The sequence below is a fragment of the Apus apus genome, chromosome 3, assembly GCF_020740795.1.
Source record: "Apus apus isolate bApuApu2 chromosome 3, bApuApu2.pri.cur, whole genome shotgun sequence".
NCBI lineage: Eukaryota > Metazoa > Chordata > Aves > Apodiformes > Apodidae > Apus > Apus apus.
In genome coordinates this window covers 12303504-12330769 of record NC_067284.1, presented here as the reverse complement: position 1 = coordinate 12330769, position 27266 = coordinate 12303504, and the positions used below count along the sequence as shown (strand labels likewise).

Below are 27266 nucleotides of genomic sequence, written 5' to 3'. Positions count from 1 at the left end.
CTCTTCTTGGGAGCTATTGTAATGCTGATAACCTGCAAGTGGAACATAAGCATTATCATTTGGAGCTGTGCATGTTCCCACAATGCTAGTCTGCTTTGTATGGGGAACCAGCTTGGAAATGGGAATTTGGATTCCTGATGAGCTGAAGGATATATATTTTTTTTATTATTATTCTTGACTTATGACTCCAAAGAGAATTTATTTGCCAAAATTAAATTATCAGCAAGATCTTTTGGATGTCATTCATGGGCCTCCTAAGTGGACATCTGGAGTTGATAGCACTACTCTTGGCTGCCATCTGAGAGACCTCCTGAGATAAAATCCTATTGAGTTTCCTGAATCTGTTTGGTATTGTCATGAATCAATCTACACTCATTTGAAGAATGCTCAGGCGATCTTCAACTCCCTCTGTGCAGTTCAGTGCTGGAAAGAGAAATCCTTCCTGCGGTTCTGAGTATCTTGTAGTTTCTTGCTTCTGTACCTTGCCTGTGTCTTTACCCAACAGAACACACAACAATTATGCAACTAGGCCAGCAACTCCTTAATTCAAATTCTGTTTCCTCAGTAGTGTTATCTCAAAAGTGTGCTCAAGAGCCGTAAGCAACTTGTTTGTTAATGTGATTTTCCTTTCTTTTTCCACTTAAACCAGTCTCTTGTATCTTTAAAGAATGTCTGTCAAACTTTGAATTTTGTCCATGTAGCATCATGGACATTTTAGACTTAAGAAATCACCCAAAAATTATGTGATTGCATCAGGCCATGAGGATAGCAAAGTACCCATTTTCTCAAATAATATTTCAGATATCCCTTATGAGCACGTTGGTAGCATTCTTAGCCATGGAGCACCACTCAAGCAGTTTCCATTGACCTCAAACAGTGAAAACAGTCTCAGTACCAAAGCAGAAAGAAATTTGGAAAGATATCCTAGATATGGGGAAAAAAAAAAATTAAAAAATTCTCGTCCTTTATGAGGATTAAAGTCAAGATGGCAGTGTTAGCTGTGATCACTGACTAGTTTGAAAGTCAATGGTTCACCTGCTTTTAGCACTTGGCCACTGTTTTCATATTGCTATTTAGACCTGCAGCTGCTTCAGGTTTCAGCTGCATGGCTACTTTTTTTTTCTTGAGATTCCATATGATGAGCAAGAAGCACTCCTATTTGGAGGGAGGAATTTTCCCTGTTTCTCTGCTTCATTGATTCATTAGGAGAGGAGACCTTAGTTCAGATAGTCTTAATTCTTCAAATTATAGTGGGTCTTTTGTTTTATCAGCTTTCTCCTGAACTACCAGATAGCTTAATTTGAGATCAGGACTGATTTTAGGATTGAAGCTGGTCGGAATTCATGACAACCAGAATTTGTTTCTTGAAATTGTGTAGCTAATCTGGTCAGCCTTATTTTTTAGTGTGCCAAAGACTGAAAGTTGAGGTTTGGTTTATGTGATAGCCTGTGCAATGGTAGAACACTCTAGCACTGCACTTTGACCATCAGTTTCTGTCATTGTGGCTTGTGCTCTTCAGCATGAACATATTTTTCCATCCTCAAGGTTCTCATTTTCTTGTAGTGCTGATGAAGTCCTTCAAAGCTGTCATTGGTGTCTCCTCTGCTGGCACTGAGGGTGAGTGGAGGAACTGTCTTGAGGAAAAGGATCTGAGATAACTCTACAAAAAACCAGGCAGCTGCTGCTGCTTTTTTATCTGGTTCTGATTATCCTTAGAGATTTAAACCTGCATGTCAGTAATTAAGTTACTGAATTTTTCTTAAGTTCAAGTGTACCAGACAGACTTCTGAAGTATTTCCCACTGAAAAGAGGTTCAAGGATACAGCCATCACTGTTCAGAGATTATCAAGGCACATAACAGGCAGGTTAGAATGTAAACAGCCAGCATGGAACTGTTTCCAGTAATCAGGGCATCTGCCACCAGAAATCTCATGATACCAGCAGCCTCACTTTAAAAAAAGTGCTTGCATCCTTGCATTCAAAGCAGCCACTTGGAACTTCTTTTACCCTTTCACCAGACAATATACCATCGTAGAAGCATCCAGGATTGGTACTGCATTCAGCAGAATTGTGCTAAGATGTTGTTTGCATGAAGGATTCTGAGACCCAGCTCCAGGTAACTATGAAAGTATTGAGTACAGTTCAGATTTGCCTACAGTGTGAACGGACATGTGGACTAACACTTGAAGATGACTAAAGAGGTTACTGACTGGTAACTGAAGTTCTTTGAGATGGATAGTCCACATGTACATTCACCTTGTGCCTTCCTGCTTCTTGGCCAGAGCCAGGTTGAGAAAAAATAAAGGTCTGTGGTAGATTAATCTGTACCTCCCCAAGAATTGGCAAAGGGTAGAGTTAGTAGGATTATGAGTGCTTTCAGTAAGGCAAAAATTCTTTGCTTTGTGCTGTCCAAGTCCTCCAGCCGGCCAAAACGTGACATACATGTGGACTGTCCACCATAGAGAACTTAATACTACAGAACTGTGCTTGCAGCTTATTCATGCTGTTGTGTGCTACTAATCTACAGATTATCTTTTCTCTTTTTAAATGTGTGTACGACACAAGCGTTACCTGCAAAAGCGCATAGTATTTCTTGTGGACTTGGCATGCAATCATGTAGTATGACCTGAGACTCTGGATTCAAGGGAATAACAGGGAAGCTGTGTCTAAAAGGTTAGATTTCAGCATCTGCAAGTATGTTTGCCAAAGTTAGTAGATCATAGTACCATCTGTCAGATGTCATCTGCTCATCTTTTTGCTCTCATGTTAGTTCTGTAATTCTATATGAATTCTGCACATGCCTTGCACAAACCGAAGTTGTTGAATTTTAAGGAATGGTGAAGCATTGCACAAGAACAACTTTCAGTAGTTCTTAGAATAATCATGCTATTGATACAGTCTATTATTCTTGTTAAATACTTCAGGTTTTGTTCTTGTAGTGTTTAACTTACTTGTGCAGAAAAAGCAGTGTGCCTCAGCATTTTTATGAAGTTATATTTATTATGGTAAACTAACAATTTGTCTACAGTAACTTTTGAAATAGACATTGCACTATGAAATATATTTATAAAACATTAAACCACCATAGACTTGCTCATGCAACCTCAGCACCATTTTTTGTCTTAAAATGTCCTACATAGTCCAGTTATGAAATAAATATAATTAAAACTGTGTTTTGAGTGAGCTTTTGAATGTTAACTGTAATTATTATAATCACTTGGGTTGGAATAAAGGCTTAAGAGCTAGTATGTAACTGTAACCCTGAGGTTTTCTGGTGGCTCATTGAGAAGATAACAGAAAAGGTTCTGTTGCTTATGCAAGGTAGGCTGGCTAAAGGAGGGGGATTATTGAGGACTAACAGATGGAACAAAGTCTCTAGAATATTAAATGCAGTAATTATAATAATAAATCAGAGTGAAACATCTTGGGTTACCAATATAGCTGAAAGTCTAAGGTCTTACTGTATCTTGTTACAGAAATAAGGTAAAATGTTCCAATGTTATTCCAGGCAGACAATCTGGGAGTAAAAGTTGTGGGTGAAAGGATTAGTGGTACCAGGTAGGAGGAAGAGCAAGGCTAAAACTATTGAATGTAATTAATTGCTGGGTCATTTGTGGGTTGACAAGAGTATGAGCTTTTTGTATAAGGCATTGGTAATGACATTAAAGGAACATTTATTGTGCTGCTTAAAAGGTAAATGTCCTCTAATAATCACCAAAATGGTTGCCATCTACCAATTGTCTGTTAGTGCATTCTAGTTTTCCTTTTTTCCTGCGTGAACAAAAATCTGGTCATATCTTCATCCACATGGAGAGAGGAAGAAAGAGCTCTTAGTTGACTGAATATTCTTACACATCAGTGAGCTGTGGCCGAACATTTGTAATAGTGCATAAGGATCCTGAACAAATAACTAATAAATTGGCTGAAATGGTAACTCAACCATAAATCTGAAAATGCATGAAGGATAATGATGGGGTCTAACAGGCCTGATTTCTGCAAAAGGCAGTATTTTCTGCCTTAATATTCTGTGCACTAAAAAGACAGAAAAACGTTGACCTCATTTTGTTAGCAAGATGGGCTTTTAGTAATATCCTGTATAAGCAGCTAGAGGAAAGAGAAATCCTGAGATAAAGTGAAAGGCAGTCATGAATCAAAAACTAGCCAGGATGGGAGGAAGAAAAGAATAAAAGGAGGTGATGCTTTTTTTCTTCAGTAAACTTCATATTTGCTGTACTAATACTCCAAATACTAGACAGATGATAATTGATTTTACAGATGCTGAAATTACTTATTTCATAAAGAACAGGACTTTGAAAATCAAGAAAATATAAATTAGGTCAATGGGCAACATGATTCCAGTGAAATTCAAGGCGAGTAAATTAAGAGGAATATAATGAATGTTTCTATCAAGATGTGTCAGAAACTGAGCACTGCAAATGCCCAGAAGATTTCAGGAAGGGGTGATGAAAATAGCTAAATCCTAGAAAAAATAGCTTATTTAGAGGGGATCAAGATTCTGCCCTAACATTGAATACCATGAATCTTCTGTTTTTCATGAAAAAGTAAAAAGGGAAAAAAAAAAACGAAAAAAAAAAAAAAACCAAACAACAACTGACCAAACAAAAAAACCCAAAACAACACTAGAAAATTCAGTTGATTTAAAAGATGAGGAAATGTGTCATGAAATTAGGATGTCAGTAATTGAAAATCAAAGGATTTTTCATGCAGTGTGTAACTACCATGTGGAAACAGTTGTTGCAGGGACGGGTTAATGTCAAAAGGATTAATCAGTTGTGTCTCTGTCTATCTGGCTTTAATAACTGCATTTTAGTATTTTGGAGGTACTGCTAAACCCTGTGCTTCAAAGCTGAAGTAATTCTGATCTTGAAGATCTGGGTGAGATGTGAGATGTATATATAAGAGTAGGAGCATTAACCTGTGCTCCCCTTTTTTTGTAGGATTCTTACACCTTTGACTGAGGCATCTGGAGTTGGGTTGTTAGCATAGTCAGTAGAACTGTGGCAGCAGCAGATCTCCAGCATGCAGCCAAATGAAATGCAGCCAGTCCTGTGTCTTTGGTTTCTAAACTATAGACAATCAAATGTATACAAGACAAGCCTCTTTTGTGGGAAACTTCTATGGCTGAAAAACTTTTAAAGGTGTTTGACTGCGTTGTAGGGATGGGTAATACAAAGTTTACAGCACCAGCACAAAGACCTGCAGATTTTCTACACTTGTCACACTTATCCTTCTGTACCAAGGTCTTTAAAAGGCAACTGTTGGCAAAGATGCAGCACAAACACATAAAGAAGGATGTGATAATAGCAGCTTTGTGTTATTTGTCTTACTGTAGAACTATAGTTAAATGGTATCTAAATATTTTAATACTTACATGCTTTCTAAATGTTTTGTGTGCAGCTGTTTTGCCAAAAATTACAATGAATCAAAGCCTGTAAGTAGATAAAAGGTCTGTAGCAGAGGATCCTTACAATAAACAAGCACAGCAACTCGGGTACTTTTTATCATCTGTGCTTTGTCCCTTTTTTGATTTGTATAAATTTTAGGGGTTGACCATGAATAAGTAAATGCTCTCTAGATAATTCCTGCTTTGAAACGTGTATGTAATATTTTGGCTTGTTTTTCTTTGAAGTGAATGAATTTCTAGTGTTTGAAGGCCCCATCCTGCTGGATATGCGCATTAAGCACCTCATGAAAACAAAGCAATTAACACAAGCTACTGCCCTGGCAAAACTGTGCTCTGACCATCCAGAAATCAGTGCAAAAGGCAATTTCAAGCAAACCTACCTGGTCTGTCTTTGTTCAGGATCACCAAATGAAAAGCTAATGGAAGAAGTAAGTAAAAAAAATACTAACTTTTTAAAGATGTATTTAATAATAATAAAACCCTCTAATCATAGGCTGGTTTTCTGTAGAAGAGGGACTTTTTTTAAAAATGCAATCTCAATTTTTAATTTTTTTTTTTTCTTTTAAGTTCTTTTCACACTAACTAGTAATGACTCAATTAAAACCCTTGTGGAAGTGTAACATCAGGTCATTAGTAGGCATTTTCTGGCTCTGCCACAACTTCATGTCTAATTTTGCTTGGAGTATTGTAAATCTGCACCTCGGATCCTGTCAATAAGGTGAAGATAGTGGGTTTATGACTCTTAATATTTTAACTATAGCTTTTTGTGTATTAGATAGTACAGAGATGCAACTGTCAGTGCAGAGGTTAAATGTAACCTTTTTTTGACCCAAATGCCTCAGGGATATTGAAGATAAAACCAGCTATTTGTTTCAGTTTGAATATAAAATCCTTCTTATTTAAATGCAAAGGTCAAAGGGAAGACAGCTTTGCATTTCTGTATTCTTTCAGGTGACATCTTAATTTCTCACCTCACCCCATCTGAGCCTTTTTCCTTCTTTAAGGAAAACTACCTTCTGTTTTCTTATCTGTCTGCAGCTCTCTGCTGTCTCTGCCATCTTTTTCTGTTAATAAGTATTGAGCACATTGAAATTTATCTTAAAGGCATTAAAACAATGCAGTAATTAGAGTTGGAAAAGTTTCCTGCTCCAGATGGAGACTTAAGTTCTAAGGTGACAGCTCCTTACTGGACTTCTGATGCCCAGTAGGATCGGATCAGTCCTACCCTCCCAGCTCTGGCTGCCAAAACAGGCTCAGGAGGAGCTATGACAGGGCTGTGCAATCTCATGTTTGTTTGCTGAAGACTCAATAGAACTTGGAATTTGGGACCTTGCAAACATGCTTCCTTCATTACTCAGCTCCACCACCCTCCCAAAGCAAAACGGGCTTGGTCAGTGAATTAACAGGGAATCCTGTGGATGAAAGGAACAGGATAGCCTTGTTTCTTAGGGTGTTGTAACATACCGATAAGTTCTGACTGGGTTATCACAGAAAGCCTAATTCTAGTATTTCCAAACCTTGGGTTGCTTAGCTTTGCAGCTTCAGCTGCAGCGCAGTTTGCAGTATGACTAGCCATTCTGGAAAGTTCCTGTATTACTGAGAGAGGGCAGATATTCTATTAACATGTCAAGGTGGATTTCTGAACTGAGGAGGATAGTCACTTTGTAGTGTAAGAGCAGTAAGAAAATTGGGGAGGGGGAAGGTAAATGGTGAGGAAGTGCAGCTTACTTTTTTGTGGTATGGAAAATGGGATATCCATTCAGAAGAGGCAGAAAAGTATAATTTGAGTTCAATTTCAGCTTGGATTAATCTAATATTTTGCTTTAAAACCATAAAAAATTCAGATCTGCAGTAAGTGAAATGCTAGACTGACAGAGTTGATGGCTGGACCTGTACAGACCTTTGCTGAAAGGTGGGTCCCTTAGGAGCTCTGAGAGGCTGGAAAAACACTTCAGCTTCCCATTTTCTTCCCTAAGCGTTTAACTGATGGCCCCCATCTGAGATGGGGCACTGAGCAAAGTAGACCTTCAGTCAAAATTGGTAGTACAGCTTTGTTAACCCATCCTCTCTGAGGTCTTCACAAATGCATTTTTCTTTCCAAGATGACTTTAAGGTTATTAAACCTCAAATGATGTTGCATTGAAGGGTTATTATAAGTATATTGACAAAGTATCAGTTTAGAGGCAAAAATGAGTTTGCTGTGTTTTTCAAAATTGTAGTTTGATTTCTGAACCAAATACCTGGATACCATGGTGCCCAACCAAGCTCTGGTGCCACTTTATCCAAAGTTTGGGCGCTTGTTCCTTGCTTTAAGTGGTCTTGTGATTTCTCAAGAGAGACTACCAACAGTGCTCTTGCAATGGTCAAGCTATTCTTCAGCTGCCAGTGTCAAAGAATTAAATACCAGCATGTCCTGCCAGATTCACTAATAAATGTAATCAAATTTCAGTCTTCTGAGAATCACATTAGGCAGTGGTTACGAGTGCACCGATTCAGCACTGGTACAGCTGTCCAGTACTGCTGGGTAACTGTGGTTTTTCCTTCAGTTTGCTGCAAAGATAAGTGCATCCATTGTTGCTTAAACAACTAAGCTACATTGCAGAGACTGTCATGTTCTTCTAGAAGAGAATTCAGTTGGTGTGCTTACTCCTGTACAGCTTCCCTTCTCTTTTTATCTTTGATATTTATTTTTTTTTTTAATACTGGAACATTCACGTTTAAATTCTGATTCATTAATCCCTCTGATATTCTATTAAGGCAGAAGTGACATCAGTACCAGGTTCGTTTTTTTTGTGTTAGGCCACAATTTAAAGTTGTAAATCTGCTTATTACAATTATAATGGAATATCATATAAAATATTAATATATGTAATATGTAGGAATAATGCTGTATGTTAAATTTTTTATGTGACTGGTACAGTAGATGCAAATAAGTCTTATGTCTGAGCAGCAAGCTTTTATTCACTTTAATAAAACAGTTTTTCTGGTGGCATCTGTTTTGGCACTATCTAGAAATGCACTGATTTGCTTTCAAGCTTATTTCGATCTGATAGTTAAATATTCACTAAGTTCTAAATTACTGCCTTTTTACAAAGGATCAGATTACTGTGTCTGAAAATTAAACCATTTCCTTAGTCTTAGCCCTGTGTTTCTTTCCTCCTTTCTAGATTGCAGAAGTAGATTGCAAAGATGCTCTAGAAATGATCTGTAACCTAGAATCTGATGGAGATGAAAAAAGTGCTCTAATTTTATGCGCAGCATTTTTATCTCGCCAGTTGCAGCAAGGAGAGATGTACTGTGCCTGGTGAGTTTGAATATTGTTTTCTGTCTAGCTGAACAAAAATTAGTTTTGGGAAGATAGAGCTGATACGTGAGCCATAAGTTAACTTTCATTAGCTGATAAAAATCAGTGAGCTAAACAGGAAGGAGATAAGGCTCTTGGAAAGCTAAAAAAGAAAAGGAAAAAAAAAAATTACAAGATTAGCTTCCATAATAGGAATTTGAAGGCTGAATGTATGATGAGGCACTTACAAATACCAGTAGCTGGTTAATAATTTTTCTTGACAATAATCTTACACTGTAGAAATAAGGAATTTAATACCTGCAGGCAGCTAGTCAGCATTATGTCAACATTTAGTGCATAAGTACTGTTCCCATCTTTCTTTATTTCGTAACACAGTATTTCTTTCTCTCACAAACTTCTAGAAAATAAAGAACTCTTTACTCCTATAACCAGAATAAGAAGCTAGATGGAGATACTTACTGTTTAGGGTCTGCTTTCATTAATGTGGGAAGAAGCAACTGGTTTTTGTTGGCAGATACTTGAGCTGTTAAGGTCTGAATTTCCAACTGCCAGCAGTTTGGTGGTACTTATAAACCCGTACGACTCCTGAAGGATTTGCTTTCTTTGTGCACCTCCTTTGTCTATGCAACAGCAGGACAACATCTGCTAATGCAGGATTTTGCTTTAACAGATTCTGCTAAAGTTTTGGGGGTTACGCCATTCCACAAGGTACTAAACACTCTTGGCTTTTTGCACCTAAGGAGGGATGAACTAGTGAGTTAATGTAGATACCGTAACACTTTTTGGCTTTGGGGGCTAATTTCTCACTAAATCACAGCGGGGTTCAGTTCTCAAAGCAAAGCAGCTCAAGAAAAATTAATCTACCACAGAGAAAAGCCATCCTCCTATAGCTGTTCGTAATTACTGAGAATTCAGAAGTGTAAAATTGCAGTCTGTGAAGTGAAGAGTAAACTACTTTGCAATACTTTTTTGCAAGACCACATCATGAGTCTGTAAATTATATAGCATAAATTGTGATAATTTTGGTTATTTTCTAATCTGTCCTTCTGGAATTGAGTCATTGTAATAATTTTGCAAATTAGATACTAACAATGTGGGTATGTTAATAAAAGCTTTTCTCTGTAAGATAGGGTGTGAAAAAATTCATATTTTTTTCATTTCCCAAGGACAAAATAGAAGCTGTTCTCAACTTTGCATTTCTTGTGATCAGATTAGTGGTTGCTTTGCTGGCCCTGAAATATTGTTCTCTTGTTCTAGGGAACTGACTCTTTTCTGGAGTAAACTGCAGCAAAGAGTAGAGCCTTCTATTCAAGTTTATCTAGAGAGATGTCGACAACTTTCTGTGTTAACTAAGACTGTTTATCACATTTTCTTCCTGATTAAAGTAATTAATTCAGAGGTAAGGATACTCCTGAAAGAATATTTTTGGCACTTTTAATGAAACTGTTATCAGGAAAATTTATGAAAGCTGCTAAGACATCGTGTCTCTTTGTGTAGCATCAGCTTTGGGGCAACCCTAACTGGTTTTAGGAAAGGCTGTAAAAGGCCGTAGCAACTTCCTCTACAGGTAAACTATAAGCTGATTCATTTTGAATCATGAAAACTTCTTTGTTCTTTTGGGGAAAACAAACAAACAATTATGGGGGATAAACAGAAGAGCTGGATGCCACAACTGAGATGAAGGGAAAACAAGAGGTGAGGTTATAGCCTTCTGTTGTCCCTGTCTTCTAAATGAGGTATTTTCTGTTAGTAGGTCCTTACATTCCTCTCTGCTGTTTAACATATTTCCAGTATTACAGAAAATGGAGAGGAAAAGCTTCTGAGGAGAGGCAATGAAGGCTTCTATATTAATATATAAGAAAATTACAGAAAGTTTTTTAAATTAAAAAAAAACACCCTTTTGAATTGTCACTAAAAATGCAGTTAGCTTGGATAAGTGAAACACTTGCCTTTTGTGGACTTAGACCCAATGTTGTATTAAAACCTCTGTTCATCTGTCTCGGCTAACCTTGTAATCTCATTTTCCTAGTTTCCTCTCATTAGTAGTTGCGCTATTTAATGTTCATAGCTAAATTGGGCTCTTCCAAAAGCTTTTAGTTGGGCAACTCTGTATATTAATTGTAAGAGTAAAAATTCTTTTTTTTCCCTTTGCAGTGTTCTGGTATGGCTAATCATGGGCTTCTAATCTTAAAGACAGTTTTTTTCCAAAGATCTGAACTGAGTTGGAGTTAAGAGTGGGGAAGAAAAATAACTTTCACAGAGAGCTGTGATATTAAGATCTGTTTGCTCTGTGCCATACTCATTATTCTCTAGTGAGCTGTGGATCATTTAATTGATGGCAGAAATTGGAGACCTTGTGGGTAGCAGATTTGTGCATTCATAAATTTGCTGGACTTTATTCTTATGTACACCACAGCCTCTCTGTGCATCCTTGGCAGCATAAAGGGACTCTGAAGTGAACATAAATGTAATTTATATTGCCTGAGGGTACAAATGAGAAAAGACCACATGACCTTTGGAACACTTAAACGATGGAGCATTTAAATGCATTCCAACTTTTAAGTTGGAATTAAGCCATGTGTTCAGGTAGTTGATTTTTAAGTCGATTTTAAAAATAAAAATAAACCTTTATACAGTAAGTGATTTCCAAATTTTAGATCCTTTTTGAAGATCACGTGCTTCTCTTAGTTTAGCTGTAGCATTCCTTACCATTTGAATTCTACCCAGCTTTAAGTTAAAGCTCTATCGAAGCTCATCTCAAATACTGTGACATAACTGGCTGGCTTTATTTCAGGGAAAAGGCTCAATATTATTAACTGAACACCTGTAGCATGCAGTCCTAAAGTCCTCAAACTACACAGAACATATAATAAATTTGTGTTTTAATTGTATGTAAACTTCCACATTTTTTTAGTATCATGAAGACAAATTATGCAACTTATCATCTAATGATAAACCACTATATTTCTTAAATAAAATATATTATTATAAATCCAGGTGTGTTTTTTCTGACACTTGAGGTTGAATAAAGATATTTTATATTTACAAATATAAAGGGTTATAGTAAAGCTGTCTTACTAAAATTACTCTTGCTTTACAGATCGATAGTGCTGGACTTGCAACCTGCATTGAACTGTGTGTGAAAGCCTTGCGCTTGGAATCCAGTGAAAATACAGATGTCAAGATATCTATTTGCAAGACTATCTCCTGCTTGCTTCCAGATGATTTGGAGGTTAAACGTGCTTGTCAGCTGAGTGAATTTCTTCTCGAACCCACTGTGGATGCATATTATGCTGTTGAAATGCTATATAATCAGCCTGACCAGAAGTATGATGAAGGGAATCTTCCAATACCAAATTCTTTACACTGTGAGCTGTTACTTGTACTGAAAACTCAGTGGCCTTTTGATCCAGAATTCTGGGACTGGAAAACTCTCAAGCGCCAGTGCCTAGCACTGATGGGAGAGGAGGCATCCATCGTGTCATCGATAGACGAACTCAATGACAGTGAAGTTTATGAGAAGGTTGAGGATTGCCAAGAAGAGAATAAAGAAGCTTCTGTGAATGGGCTTGCTGACACTTTTGATGAAGCTACAAGCCTTCTTACAGGTATTGGAGATGAAAAGCAGAAAAAGAGAGAAATTAAAAAACTCAGAGAGAGGGGCTTCATATCAGCAAGATTCAGGAACTGGCAAGCTTATATGCAGTATTGTGTTTTATGTGACAAAGAGTTCCTAGGTCACAGAATAGTTAGGCATGCACAAAAACATTATAAAGACGGCATTTACAGTTGCCCTATTTGTGCCCAAAATTTTAATTCTAAAGAAAACTTTGTTCCTCATGTAACTTTTCATGTTAAAAAATCCAGCAAAGAGAGGCTGGCGGCTATGAAGCCACTAAGAAGACTAGGGAGACCTCCTAAAATAGCAACTGCCAACGAGAATCAGAAAGCTGATTCTGTATCCAAACAGGAGCAGCGACCCATTAAGAAGAACAGTCTCTATTCAACAGACTTCATTGTGTTTAATGATAACGACGGCTCAGATGATGAAAACGATGACAAAGACAAACCTTACGTACCAGAGATAGTGCCGGTCCAAAAGCCCATACCTGTGAATGAATTCACCTGCCCTGTCACATTTTGTAAAAAAGGCTTTAAATATTTTAAAAATCTAATAGCACATGCAAAGGGGCATAAAGACAATGAAGAAGCGAAACGTTTTCTTGAAATGCAAAGCAAAAAAGTGATTTGCCAGTACTGTAGGCGACATTTCGTAAGTGTTACTCACCTGAACGATCATTTACAAATGCACTGTGGCAGCAAGCCTTACATCTGCATCCAGATGGAGTGTAAGGCTGGTTTTAACAGTTATGCTGAGCTGCTGACACACAGGAAAGAACATCAAGTCTTCAGGGCAAAGTGTATGTTTCCTAAGTGTGGCAGAGTGTTTTCTGAAGCCTATTTACTCTATGATCACGAAGCACAACACTATAATACCTACACCTGCAAAGTCACAGGCTGCGGAAAGGTGTACCGTTCTCAGAACGAGCTGGAAAAGCATGTTGAGGATCACAACCAACAGCCTGAAAAAGTGGAGCAGCCTGAAAGCCAGACTAATCAGGCTGATCTCAGTCAACCTTCTAAAGCCAGTGAAAGTACCGAAGGAGTTGCTGTTAAAGAAGAATTGACATCTCCTCTGGCTGACAGCCAGAGTCGTTTCACTGAAGGAGAAAATGTTATCTGGAATGAAATCAAAGCAGAACCAGTAGGGAATGAAAGTGTAAATGCATCAGTGAGCATACTGCAGCCAAGTGAGTCCTTGCCTAATGCTGATTCAGAGCAGTCTCCTACGGATTCAGTGAAGGCAGAAGTGGCAGTTTCAGCAGGCAGTGTTAAGGTGCCTGCTGTTAACCAGAAGATCCAAGATAACTTTTTACAAAGAGCTACATCGGCTGCTACTGCCAGTAAAGTAGATACCACTAAACCTGGAGCCCAACAGTTGTGTTCATCAGTTGACTCTTGTCTTCCAGTTTTCCCAGAGAGAAAGGAAGCAGACTGTCTCAGTCAGACTCAGAATATTCAAAATATTTCTGTGACCTCAGACACACTAAAACCAGAAGCACTTGAATCAAAAAGCTTAGAAAGACAAGTGAGCATTGTAAATCCATTCAGCATGCAGAATCCGGCAGGATACCGGAACAGCGTACCCATTTCCAAACTTGAAATTGAAGACAGCATTAAGGCTGCAGCTAATCTATATAACCTGCCTTTAAAAACTTTAGAAAGTATTACATTTATTCCTTCGCAGCCTGCCATAAACAGCTCTTTAGTTCCAGCTGTCTCACCAGCAGCCCCAATTCAGAAATTTAATTGTCAGGTTGAGGGGTGTACTCGAACGTACAACTCATCGCAGAGCATTGGCAAACATATGAAGGCAGCTCACCCCGACCAATATGCTGCTTTCAAAATGCAACGTAAAAACAAGAAACCACGAAAATCCAGCAGCCTGCAACCCCTGCCAGGCGATGGGAAGATTGTCTATCTTATGCCCTCACAAGTGGGCAGTCCCAGTGGTGCTGCTTTTACTGCACAGAACAAACCTAATTTGAATCCCACCTGTTCCAGTCAAGGGCAACATGTCTCAAGTACACTTTTTCCAGCTCACCTAGAAAATTTGGCCAACCCTATGTTGCCTATAGTGGAAAGTGTCATGAATCCAAGTTTGTCTGCTCGTATTAAAAGTGAGCCTGAGAGTGCTTTATGTTCGCAAATGGAAAATCTGTCTGGTGCAACCTTACCTTCCCAGCTGGATGATCTGGCAAAAACAGTTATGCCTCTGAATATTGATGGTGGTTCAGATCCTTTTCTTCCTTTGCCTGCAGAAAATGGTCCACTGTCTCTCTTCCCATCATCAGCAGAGAATCCTCCAAATTCAGTCTTCTCACAACTGGAAAATAACACAAATAACTTTTCATCGCAACTAGAAGGAAACACTAGTTCTTCTTTCCCAAAAGAAGAAACTGTTGATCAAATATTTCCCTCACGACTGAGCTGTGAAAATAACTTCAATGAAACTAGTTCTCAACATCCAGCTTCAGAAAAGGGGAAAAAAGATCGTGTCCGGGGCCCAAATGGGAAAGAAAGGAAGCCAAAACATAACAAACGGGCCAAGTGGCCAGCAATAATTAGGGATGGCAAATTTATCTGTAGCAGGTGCTTCCGAGTTTTCACTAATCCTAGATCACTTGGTGGTCACTTATCTAAGAGGTCTTACTGTAAGCCTCTGGAAGGATCAGAAATTTCTCCAGAAGCTCTGCAGGCTAATGGACAGTCTTTGCTTGCCAGTATGATTCTTGCCCCAAACTCAATAAATTTGCAGCAACCCCAAGAGACTGCCTTCAATCCAGAGACGTGTTTTAAAGATCCAGCATTCCTCCAGTTACTTGCAGCTGAAAATCGTTCCACAGCATTACTGCAGACTGTGTTTCCACGGGCCAGTGTGACTAACTTTAATACCGGTGGGAATGAGGAAGGAAATCAAATTATGAAACAAGCCCTGGAAACTGCAGGCATCCCAAGTACCTTCGATAACACACAAGTACTTCCACACGCAGTTACAACAAGTTGTGTCACTGGTACGACTCAGATAACTGCAGCTGTTCTCCCCAACTCAACTGTGTCCCCTCTGCTTCAGACAGTGTGTAATCCCAGTACCTTGCTAACAGACCAAAACAGGACCCTCAAAGCCAAAATCCCTCCAATAAACGAATGCAAGAGTTTGCCTGTTTTTGCAACTGAGGACTTAATGCTAAAGACTATTGAAAATGGCTTATGTCCTACCTCGTTTTCTAGTACTGTTGCAGCAGCGCACAACTTTCCAGGGAACGGTTCACGCGTTTCAGTTATAAGTAGTCCAAATAATTCAGGATCAAGCAACTTGAACAAGAAGGGAACCAGTGCTTCCAAGAGGAAGAGAAAAACAACTACGCCCTTGCTTGAGCCCAATACACCACAGAAAGTAACAGTAAATAATACAACAAATATGGGACTTGTAACCAAAAGCACTGAAGGAAATGTGCAAATACAGGGAAAAGATTTTCAGTCCAACTTGCTGGCAAGTCGTGACTCTCAAGCAGTGGTGGAGAATCTCACACAGAAACTCAGTAATGTTGACAATCAGTTACTCATGGCCAGTATCAAAGAGAACTTCAAGGCAGATCTTGAGACTCATACAGTGTTACCCCCTTTAACAGTAAAAACTGAAAACGGGGATTCCCAAATGATGGCTGTAAATTCTTGTGTGCAAGCAAATTTGGAGGAACAGATTTCAGAAGATAATGTTATGCAGAACTTTGAAAAAACCCTGGAAATAATTAAAACTGCTATGAATTCCCAGATACTTGAGGTGAAAGCTGAAATTCAGGATACCGTCACTGCTTTAGGACAGAACTCACAAGTAAATAACACACAGGGTTCTTTGGGAAATTCTGCACATGGTGTAAAACTACTCACTCCCCCACAGTTTGCTGTGCACATGGGGAATGTCCCTGCTGCAAAGTGTAGCTCTGCTCCAGCTGAGCCATCTCAAAAGGATGATACTCAAATGTTGGAAATTTTGGAGCGCTTGCAAAAACTGAAACTAGAAGATGATTCACCCGTTCAGGTCTCTGAAACTATTGCCCAGTGTCCTCCAGCAGTTATGTTAGCACCAGCAGTTCCTGTTGTACCAACAGAAAATAAACCCCTCATCCAAATGCCTTCAGAGGCCAATAACATTCAGTTTAGTGATAAAGTTAATAAGCCTTTCGTGTGTCAGAATCCAGGCTGCAATTATAGTGCTATGACAAAAGATGCATTATTTAAACACTATGGCAAGGTTCATCAGTACACTGCAGAAATGATCCTGGAAATTAAGAAGCATCAGCTGAAGTTTGCCCCGTTCAAATGTGTTGTACCTACCTGTCCAAAAACATTCACAAGAAACTCAAATCTTCGAGCACACTGTCAGCTTGTGCATCATTTTACGACAGAGGAGATGGTAAAATTGAAAATTAAAAGGCCTTATGGCAGACGATCTCAAAATGAAACTGTAAACACAGCCCCACGACCTGTTGAAATAAAAACTTCACATACAGTAATAATAGAAAACAAACCTGCAGCTCCATTGGTCAGAGCAGTTCAGATAGATGAAGTTATAGAGCCTATCTTGGAAAAACTTAGGCCAGAAAACGTTTTTCGTGAAAGCCTGGAAAAACCTCCCCAGGTGGTTTCTGTTCCACCAGAGCAGCATGATGCAGCCTCTTTTGACAGTACAGAGGCAGAACCCAAAGCACACAAGGTTAGGAGGGACAGGAAGGAAAAAGAGGAGAGAAAACGTAAGAAGTCTGTAACGAAATCTCTGGAGTTTCCCACTAGATACAGCCCTTACAGACCGTACCGTTGTGTCCATCAGGGCTGCTTCGCAGCTTTTACGATACAACAAAACCTAATCCTTCATTACCAAGCTGTGCACAAATCAGACCTCCCTGCCTTCCCTGCCGAGGTGGAGGAGGAGAATGAGCCAGGCAAAGAGCAACATGATGAGGTACAAGCCAAACCTGCTGTCAGAGAGTTCAGGTGTGAGGTGAGTGACTGCTCTCACATCTTCCAGGAAGTTACCAGCTTGATACAACATTATATGAAGCTTCATGACATGACCACAGAACAAATTGGAAACATGAAATTGGCTCCAGAGGTGGGAAGGTTTTCTTGTGATCAGTCTCAATGTAAGTCTTCGTTTACAGCATATCTTAACTACATTGTACATCTTGAGGCGGATCATGGTGTTAAAATAAGGCCAAACAAAGTAGAAGACGACGGCGTCTTCAAGTGTGACTGTGAAGGCTGCGACCGTATTTATGCTACTAGGTCTAACCTCTTGAGGCATATTTTTAACAAACATAATGACAAGCATAAAGATCATCTAATAAGACCCAGGAGACTGACACCAGGTCAGGAAAACATTTCAAGCAAAGCAAATCAGGAGAAACCATTAAAGTCCAAACAGAGAGGATTAAAAAACAGATCAGGAAAAGAAAGTAACAGGCTGTCAGTGAAAACAAAACAAAAGAAAAATGTGAACGTGGAAAACAAAAACTCAAAAGGAATTGAAGTTCAAGAAAATAAGGCTTATTTGCTGAAACGTGGCAAGCACGTGTATTCGATAAAGGCCAGAAATGATGCCTTATCAGAATGTACAAGCAGGTTCCTAACTCAGTATCCATGTATGATAAAGGGATGTTCGTCCGTCGTTACAAGTGAAAGCAACATCATAAGGCATTATAAATGTCACAAGCTGTCCAAAGCATTTACTTCCCAACACAGAAACCTTCTTATTGTGTCTAAAAAGTTCTCTGTCACACAAGTAAAGGAAAGCTCTTGTGAGCAAGAGGAGGCTGAGAAAAAAAGTGATGTGAAAGAGCCTGAACCAAGTTTGATAGTGAGCAATAATGATTCAAGCACATCTACGTTACCACAAAAGGAAAGTGAAAAAGGTGAGAAGGATGAGGTTGATGAACTGACAGAACTATTTATTACTAAACTGATTAACGAGGATTGTTCAAGTGCTGAAAATGAAGCAAAAATCTCTTCCAGTGTAAATAGTGACTTGCAGGAGACCAACTCCTGCCCCTCAGAAAAGCAAAAATCAAACAATTTAAAAAGAGTTAGCAAAGAAAAAAATGTATCACAGAATAAGAGGAAGAAAGCTGAAAAACCTGAGGAAGTACTGCCAGTTGACGGGAGCAGCATACACAGGGAGGAAGAGACTGCTGTTGCCATTCAAACAGCCAAAGAGCAACCTGCAGCTTTTGACTGGAGCTCGTTTAAGCCAATGGGTTTTGAAGTGTCATTCCTCAAGTTCCTTGAAGAATCTGCTGTGAAGCAAAAGAAAAAGACTGAAAGAGACCACCATAGCAGCGGAACCAAAAAAGGATCCCATGCAAACTCACGAAAATCCAACGAGAAGACCTCTGTAGCAAGTAATAATGTCACTTGGTCATGTTCTGAAACTGAAATCCTTGTACCGTTTGACAACCCATCACGCCTTCCATGTTGTGATAATGTAAAGATTGTTTTGGACAAGTCACTGAAAGACTGCAGTGAGCATGTGTTGAAACAACTCCAGAAAATGAAACCTGTCCTCGTTTTGAGAAAGTTCGAAGGACGTTGGGAGGATAATCCAGAGGTTAAAGCTGCAAAAGTAACTGTTGTGGGTACCAACCTAGGTACCCAAGGGGAGTCAAAATACTGAAAAGCTAGTGTGTTTATCCAGAAACTGTAATAGCATTTATTTTGAATAGGAAGCCATCCAGCATGCTAGTAACTGTGGAGCTCTTTTATTTTGAAGTGATTTAATCTAGCAAAAACATGACTTAAGTCATGTAAATTTCTTATTTGTTTTTATCCCTATGGGACTTGAAGAACAGAGTAATTGCTTCAGTTTTGTAAATACTTGATCAAAACCTCAACTTTCTATCAGATTGTCCTTTCCATGAGCTAAATCTTTGTGAGTTGTCTGTGATTGGTATCTTTCACCAGGTCACCGCTCATGTCTAACAGTACTCTTTATTTGTAGATACATCTTTTTTGTATATATTTATTACTGTAAATCATTTGCTGCCACCAGCAGTCTGTAAGTCTAAACTATTAAATGACACATTTATATTCGGAATTTTAATTTGTAACTAAGTGAACAAGTTTTTAAAACTGTCCTTTAGTCATTTTAAATTAATAACTTTTGAACTAAAACTAGCTAAGTCTGCCATATCCAGTTTCTTTTGTGTAAAGCACTTATTTACTCAAGAGGAGCTGGATAAGATCACATTTCGTAGGTTAAATGTACTGACACACTTTCGTTTTTTTTAAAGTTTAACATCCAGTATCTATGGATGATACTTATATGTAGTTAACTCATAAATATAATAGCTTTCTTATAGCTACATTTTTCATTGCTTTTAATTGGATACAAAGCATTTATGATTCCATAATAACAAAGGAAATGTGAATAAAAATAGTTTGCTACATTGGAGATTTAAAACAATATTTGGTATTAAAGAATCCGTTGTGAATGTGATAGAAAATTAGTAGTGTGGAGCAGTGCATATATTTGAGGTGGTGATTTGTGAAGTAGCCCAGTATTGCCTTAAATAAAATCACATTTCATTTCTTGTTTTATACATGTGATCTTATAAAGGTTATTTTTGTTTCTGTAACTTAGATTGGTGTATAGTTTAATTTTTGTTAAAAAAACAAACAAAACAAAAAAACTTCAGAAACCGGTTTTGTAAATAGTGGGTTTATAAAACAGATGGTTTATTTTGATAATACCAGTTTGGTATCTATCTATCTATCTATAAAATACATGAGTCCTTATGCCATACCATAAAAACTGAATAAACAAGGCACTTTCTGAAAGGGAAGTGAGATTGTGATCTTGCAGATAAACTCAGTGGTTGTGCTCTATTGATGGCAAAGGCTCTCTCTGTGCTCTTCTGCCTCTTGCTGACTGTACCAGGCAGCGCTGCGGCCTCCTTGCTCTTTTCCACCCTGGAACACGCCTTGGAAGCGGTGCTGCTTGTGGTGCCCGGGATTCCAGCGATTTCTCTGAATGCTGCTAACTGAAATGGGAGGTATCCAATTTGTTGAGTAACCAAAAGCACGAGTGTGTTGCTGGGAGGAGCTGTCAGTGGCCAGGAATCTACCGTGTTGGTTTTCGTGTGTGGTTATGCTGAACTGGGATGGCACAAGCCAGCTGGATTGTGTGGTACCAAAAATTTTTCCTGGATTATTCTCATGACGGGATGTGACCTACCTTCAGTGACATAAAATAGTCTTTATCTTTGGAGAGATTAGGTTGATTTATTTTTTTTCTATAAACTTGTCTCGGCCATGTAAAGCTTTGCATTAAATGCTACACTTGAGTGCTCTTCAGCTATTCACCTGGAATCTTTGACAGTTTACTTGGATGTCAATGCAGAGGACACATTCTTAGGACCAAGTGTGTGAGAGTGAGGATGGTGCATGAAAAAGCAGAAAGGCAACAGCATTTCAACGTAGGCGTAGCCCTTGGTTTGCTGTCTGGTGCTAAACTGCATAGTGTCTCAGAAAGCCTGTGCTTCCATTTGAACAGAGCCTGTTCCCTCCTCCTGCTTTCCATCCCTTCTGAGTGACTGATAATTCTGCCAAGTTAGTAAATCAAAGGTGCAGTCTGAGAATAAAACCGAAACAAATCCTTGCATTTTAACTCTGGAAGAGATCATTGTAGTTGCTGTGAGCAAAAGTCTTGTTCTCAGATGTACCTAATTCACTGTCAACAGACCTCACAACTGTTCATTTTTAGAAGAATTTTGTGTTGTGAAAGTTAAATAGTTTCAACAGTGACATTCCCAATGGTAGCTATTGTATCGATTGCAGCTTTTAGCCTGAGAATAGCACACCAGTATTTAGCTACACGGTGCTGTACTAGAATCTATTTTAAAACAAAGGGAAAAAAATCCAGTATCACAAATATCCAGGGAGTAATTTCTGGTTCGGATCTGAATGTAGTCTCTGAATTGCTGAGACTGAAACTTTTAATATTATCTCGTTCTTACCCCAAATAATTCAACTGATTGGGTGCTGTACCAGTAGTCAGTGTCCACCATGGCACACTCCCTTTTAGGTGGATACTGGCAGCCTACCCACCAGCTAAGCTAGTACAGTATTTGTTTTCCTTTTTTTGTTAAAAAAGAAAAAAGTATTTTTAATGGAAAGCAGGGAACCAAAGGCAGGATCTGATTTCAGGTGTCATGGACTGCAGAGGGCACTGTGGTTTGGGAAAGCCACCTACAAAAGTTTGTGAGGAAATAAATGTGTTTGCATTTAGAAACTACCTTGAGTGATACATAAAGCCTCCAGCTGTAGGTGTGGCAGCATGTCTGAAGTGACAGCCCTGCCCTTGGGGCTGCAGGGCAGGATGGGTGGCCAAGCCCAACTCCACCAGCACCACCACAGTCCTTGGCTGCTGCAACGTGGTGGGTGCTGCCGGGCCCTGCCCCGCTGCCCAGTCCCTCTCTTGTCTTCTCCCTCTCTCTTTCTCTTTCCTCCTCTGTGTCTCTGTCTTCCAGGCATGTCACCTATGAATTGTGCATTTGAGCAAAGACATGTTCTTCAAAACCTCTTGGCACCATCAGGAATGTGCTCGTTAAACCAGCGGTTGTTGCTGACGGGGAAGCAACCGCAGCAAGGCGTCTTGAGTGCAGACTGTTTTGTGACTGAAAGACATCTTTGAACTGGCAGTTAACCTCTCTTCTGGTTAACTGTGTCTAAAGAAATCTTGTCTGAGCCCTGATTCAGTGTCAATAGGAGCAGTGGGTTTGTCCTTGCGTGTTTTGGAGCGGTTATTCTCAGTAGTTGGGGGGACTGTTTGTCCTAGTGTTCTGGCATGTCCTGTCTGCTGCTGTTGGATAGCCAGAGAGTGATGCTTTTACAGCTCACACTGAAAATGGACATTGGCTCAGGTGAGGGGAAGGAGTTGGCTGTATTCTTGCAATTAGTTTCTGTGCCAAAGAATTAGTGTGGCCGGGGCTCCCAGCTGCACAGGCAGACTACCCTGAGGTTTAGGCCACCAGGGCTAGAGGAGCTCCCTGAAGTAGGAGTTGGGGCAGCAGCTCCTGCTTCTGCCCTTCTTCTTTCTGTGACCTTTTTTACAAACCTCATCTGTCACAAGGCAAGGACGTTACTTGGGTTTCAAAGAAAATGAGGATCTATCTAAGGCTTGGATCTATTAATGTTTGCAGAGATGTTTTGAAATATGAATGAGGTAAATATTTTTGTATAAAAGTGCACAGAGTGGTCATGGTTTTTTCCACTACAGTATGGGCTCAGGCCAGCTTCCTACCAATTGCAGTGTGATTGAGGAGACTGTACTTTTACACTTTAAAAAAAGAAAAAAAAAGCAACAAACATAGCACTTGAATTTTATTATTATTTTGTCTGTCTGTGTGAATTGGAAGCTGAATATACAAAAAAAAAAAAATAAGCCCTTAAACCTTTTGTTGAAGAACCTAACCTGTTTAGGGACTGAGGTTACAAACTCATTTGAACCAAAAATGTAAGAGCAAATTACTTCAGGGGTAGATGGATGAGTGAAATTTAAACTGAAGCACAAAGGAGTATAAAGGTGGGAAAAGAGCTGTGGAAGGGAAGAAGCCGGTAAAAGACCAAATGCTGACCAAGAGCAAGGGAACAGAAAGTAGATGAGTTAGTTCTCTCAGGTTAAGTAAAATCTGACAGAGCTGCCTTGTGTGATGCTCATTCCCTTTTCAATGTGTGGCTCTGTGAAACACTCATTTTGCAGACAAGGGTGTAAAAGCCACCTGGCTTTTTGCCATGAATGAGTTGGGGGTTACACAGAGTTGGTCCATAATAATTTTTCAGAATAATTCTTACATAAGGTACTGGATTTGTCAAAACCGAATTACCCTCTGACAGTTGAAACCTGTTCATTTTGAAATTTATTTATTATTTCATGGCTGTTGAATATGGGTATTTGAAATGAAACCTAGAGTATACATTCCAAAGAAGTAAAGTTCTTGTTTCACTGGAAATTTTTTGGTCTTAAGTGGGAAGCTCTGACCAGCCACACAGCTTTAGGGGATGTTTTAAAACCCTTTGATCCCCAACTTAACATAATTTTTCTATTAGAGACCAGCTAATGCACAAATTTCATCAGAAACCTGTGTTGGATAAAATGTGTTTGCTTCTCCTTGTTTTCTCTCAAATAAACCTTGCTTTTAAAATAAATGAATAAACACTTTTTCATTAATGTGCTGTCTTAAAATCTGTCTTTAATTTTGGAAGCGTTTTTTTAAATTTTGATAATGTTGCCATTACCTCAAGAAATTATGGGTACAGAAGGTAATTTGGGGGTTTTTCTCAGTTACTGAAAATGTGGCAGTCACAGCTACACAGGGCTGATGGGCAACGGTTTTGCTTCAAGCACTGCTTGGTGGGTTTTGTCCAGTAGCTGCAAAAGAGTTTCTAACTGCATTTCTGTCATGAGCCACATCCTGTGTCTGTAGAGATTGAACAGAAATGTTCTGAATTGGGTGGAGCCTGTTACCTCGTATACACACTGACTCAGCATCACTCGAGGTGTAAAACTGTAACTGGCCACAAGCTGGCAAGCTAGGATCTGAGAGGCTGCTCTCGCTGTGAAGTTCAACGGCACCAAATGTATTTTCACCTTTTATAAAAGCAGGTTTATTTTAGAAAAAAAAAAAAAAAAAGCTTGAAAATCACAGTCAAAAGCACATAATTTATTAATAAGTTCTTACAGTTAATTTTGTAACTTCTGTCCCAGTACTTATAGAAATAAGGCTTTGTACCCAAAGCTGGATTTTTTTGGAGTGAGAAAAAACCTAACATGTTTTTGCTACTGTTTTCTCCTCATTTTCTTGGCACAGACAATAAAATTGGTTTGACATTCAGGCAGCAATAACAGTTAACAGGCTTTTGCTGTTGTTTCCTCTTACGTCTCAGCATGAACAATAAAACCAGTTCAGCATTCAGGCAGCTCCTTTTATTGCAGGTGGGGTTTTCTCTGAAGGGTGTGTTTTGATAAAGCTCAGTCCTGATGTATGGCTGAAGGTCTTTCATCCCAGCCTTGGAAAGAGAACACTGTCCTGAAAGAAGTCTTTTTGGGCACTAATTTCTGTCATTTCAGAAGTCCAGGTTCAAGAGAAAACGCATTTTATCCGATTTCTGTCCCTGTCCTGTTAGCCCAAGTGACACGTAATAAAGAGCAGAGGTGTTTTAAGAGTGACCCTGACATTTGGGGGATGTGAATAATTATTTTTTGCTTTGCTTCTACTGGAGTCTTTTTGTACCTTTATATTTTACCTGTTTTTCTATGGCTGGGAAATCTGCTGGAGGAGTAGCACTATTTTCAGCCTTACTAAAGGGACCTGATTTCAGGCTGCTGCATACTAGCACTACTGGCTCCTGTTTTGCCGTGTTGTGTGGTCTTCATTTCCCTACTCAGAGCCTAAGGAGTTGGGAATGTTCTTTTCCCTTAATGCCACAGAGCAGAAGATAAGTCTAATGACTCAGGAGCTGCTTGGTGGAGGTGACCAGGAGTTGTCTGTACTCTGGTATCTGCTGCCTGTGCCAGTGTGAGCAAACACCTTCTCTTAACAGGATGCATTCTGATGGTAAACGCCCTAAAAACAGCTCACTTCAAGACACCAGCAGCCACTGTATGCCCATGCTTTCTGATGGCTATTTGAACAGTTAGCAGGTCCACCCACCTGACAAATGCTGTACCACCCCTTGCTATTTGGCATCTTAATTGATCCCAGGTTCTTCCAACTTTCCATACAAAAAGCCTTTTTTTGCTTCTACCAAAGCAAGTGTGTGTGTTACTCAACATACGACTGGTTGAGCAATTGTTTCAGCATGATTTTTCATAAGCATCTGTGATTTTTAATTGAAACTTCATGGAATTTTCAGATTCTATGCCTCTTGTTTCAACATGAAAAGATCTGAATGATTCTGTGTATGACCTGAATTTAACCACTCAAGTAAGGGAGAACTAACGGAGAAAAAGTATTCCCTACACAACTTTCAGTTCTGTAACACACTGACTGGAAAAGTAATTTGTCAAATATGTGAAATGGGAAGGTGGCCTCTAGCCTTCTTTCAAGTCAATGGGGAACTTTTCTCATGTTTGCCTTGTGTGTTGAGAGGCAAGGAAGGGGAGCTGCTGTGACCAGTGATTCCTGATTTCTGGCAATCACTTTTTGAACCTTGATGTTTCTGGATGTACCTCTTCAGATAACATTTCATGGAGTATTTGAAAATGAGGTAACTCAGTTCACTTAGATTTAGTACAATGCACAAACATGAAGTTGCCACCAAAAAACAGAGGAAAATCATCTTCTCGGTGGGTTTGGAAATATAGCAATCTACAGTATTGGGACATGGTCTTATGTCACATTTCACAAGACGTGGCACTTTGAATCCATTGTACAATTTATAAAACAGAACAAGAAAAATGATTTCAAATCCTGTTTTTAAAATAAGGCTGATAAGGTAAGTATACAGCAATCCACCATCTATATGTCTTGGACTTTTATAAAGCTTCTGGTTGAGGCGTTTCTCTCTATTCTCTCGGTAAGCAACGTGAAAAACAACCAGCAGTGAAGGGGTGGAGACCATGATTAACTGCAAAGCCCAAAGTCTGATGTGGGAGATAGGGAAAAAATGGTCAAAGCAAACATTTTCACAACCGGGCTGCCTGATATTGCATTCAAATTCATCATGCTCATATTTCCAGATGTTTTCTGCAGCCACAATGTAAACCAGTAAGCGGAATAAGAACACAACTGCTACCCAGATTCTTCCAACTCCTGTTGAGTATTTATTCACTCCACTCAGCAGATCACGTAGGAATGCCCAGCTCATTTTTCTCCACAAGGAAGGAACTGCTGTATCAAAGAAACAAGATCAGAGAGATGCTTTTTCTTGGGTGAAGAGAAATGAGAAGTTCATTCAAGGTGAAATATAACGAGTAGCTGAAGCAAATTAAAATCATTAAACATTGAAAAAGGAAAATGGCAACAAACTGCTCTCAGTTCTGATAATTTGTACCTTCTGAGGCTACTAGACAAAATTCACTTGCAGTTAAAGTTGGTTTTGTCAAACAGGCTGAAACATAATTGCCCTGCTAAACTGACCTCTGCAAATAAATGTGGCTGTTTTTCCCAAGGATCTCCTGAGCAACAGGTAGACCTTTCATCCCTCAAGTTCAGGCTACCACTCTACCACTGCGGCGCACTCACCTTAGCACTGTCAGTTATGCAAATACTAAGTACAGTCAAATTTCACTTGCAAATTTATACAAAGGAGCCATGTGTCCCATAATAAGTTGACTACAGAAATGCAAGTTGTTTTCTTTTTTGTCTGCTGCCTTCTCGGTGAACTTGTATAGTATTTTAAATCCTGTCCTCCACTGGATGTTGTTTCTTGTATTACTTACTGTTTAAGAAATGCACTAAACTTTACAACAAAGATGTTTTTATTACACAGCTTATTTTCTGTACAAGTCTTCCCCTGCCCTAGCTCTGAAACACTTCTTTTGGGAGAGCTGTCTAAGGAGATTTTGGAACCGGACTCTTCTCAAAGTCGAAAGAAGACCTGAGATCACCACCAAGAGCATCCAGTCACCTTCCCACCTGGCCCCACTGCTGAGGGCTGCATGGATCTTTGAGAATCTCAAGTTCTTTTGTTTTGTAAGAGCAAAAAGTAAATGTATTCCCAGCAGACAGAATGCCCAGGAGACATGAAGAGGGAAATCTGAGAAGTTTCCAAACCTGTGTGTTCTGTCTTTTAATGTCCTCGTGCCACCTACTGCTCCTGCAAGCTCTGCCTAGCAGGAGAGAAAATGCAGTCCTCTGTGGCTGCAGTGGCATATGCAAATCCTGCTGCCACTGCCATAGCTGCAGTCAGTGCTGATGT

At 39.3% G+C, this 27266-nt stretch overlaps 2 protein-coding genes across 3 annotated transcripts in view; one reads left to right on the top strand and one right to left on the bottom strand.

Moving 5' to 3' along the window:
• ZNF292 (zinc finger protein 292) overlaps positions 1 to 19440 on the top strand; it is a 48424-nt gene extending 28984 nt beyond the window's left edge. Inside the window, exons 5-8 of one of the 2 annotated variants that reach the window (XM_051613762.1) lie at positions 5651 to 5853; positions 8593 to 8729; positions 9987 to 10128; positions 11830 to 19440. In XM_051613762.1, coding sequence (XP_051469722.1) covers positions 5651 to 5853; positions 8593 to 8729; positions 9987 to 10128; positions 11830 to 19020 — 7673 coding nt within the window. In that variant the 3' untranslated portion in view covers positions 19021 to 19440. Of the gene's footprint in view, positions 1 to 5650; positions 5854 to 8592; positions 8730 to 9986; positions 10129 to 11829 lie in introns of those variants that run through there. The other variant, XM_051613763.1, reaches the window with a different exon arrangement.
• GJB7 (gap junction protein beta 7) lies at positions 19425 to 26213 on the bottom strand. The gene is made up of 2 exons (XM_051613779.1): positions 25520 to 26213; positions 19425 to 20274 (listed from the first exon to the last, which is right to left on the bottom strand). The coding sequence occupies exons 1-2, from the start codon at positions 26211 to 26213 to the stop codon at positions 20120 to 20122; spliced, it is 849 nt and encodes a 282-aa protein (XP_051469739.1). The 3' UTR covers positions 19425 to 20119.
• Positions 26214 to 27266: the final 1053 nt, after the last annotated feature.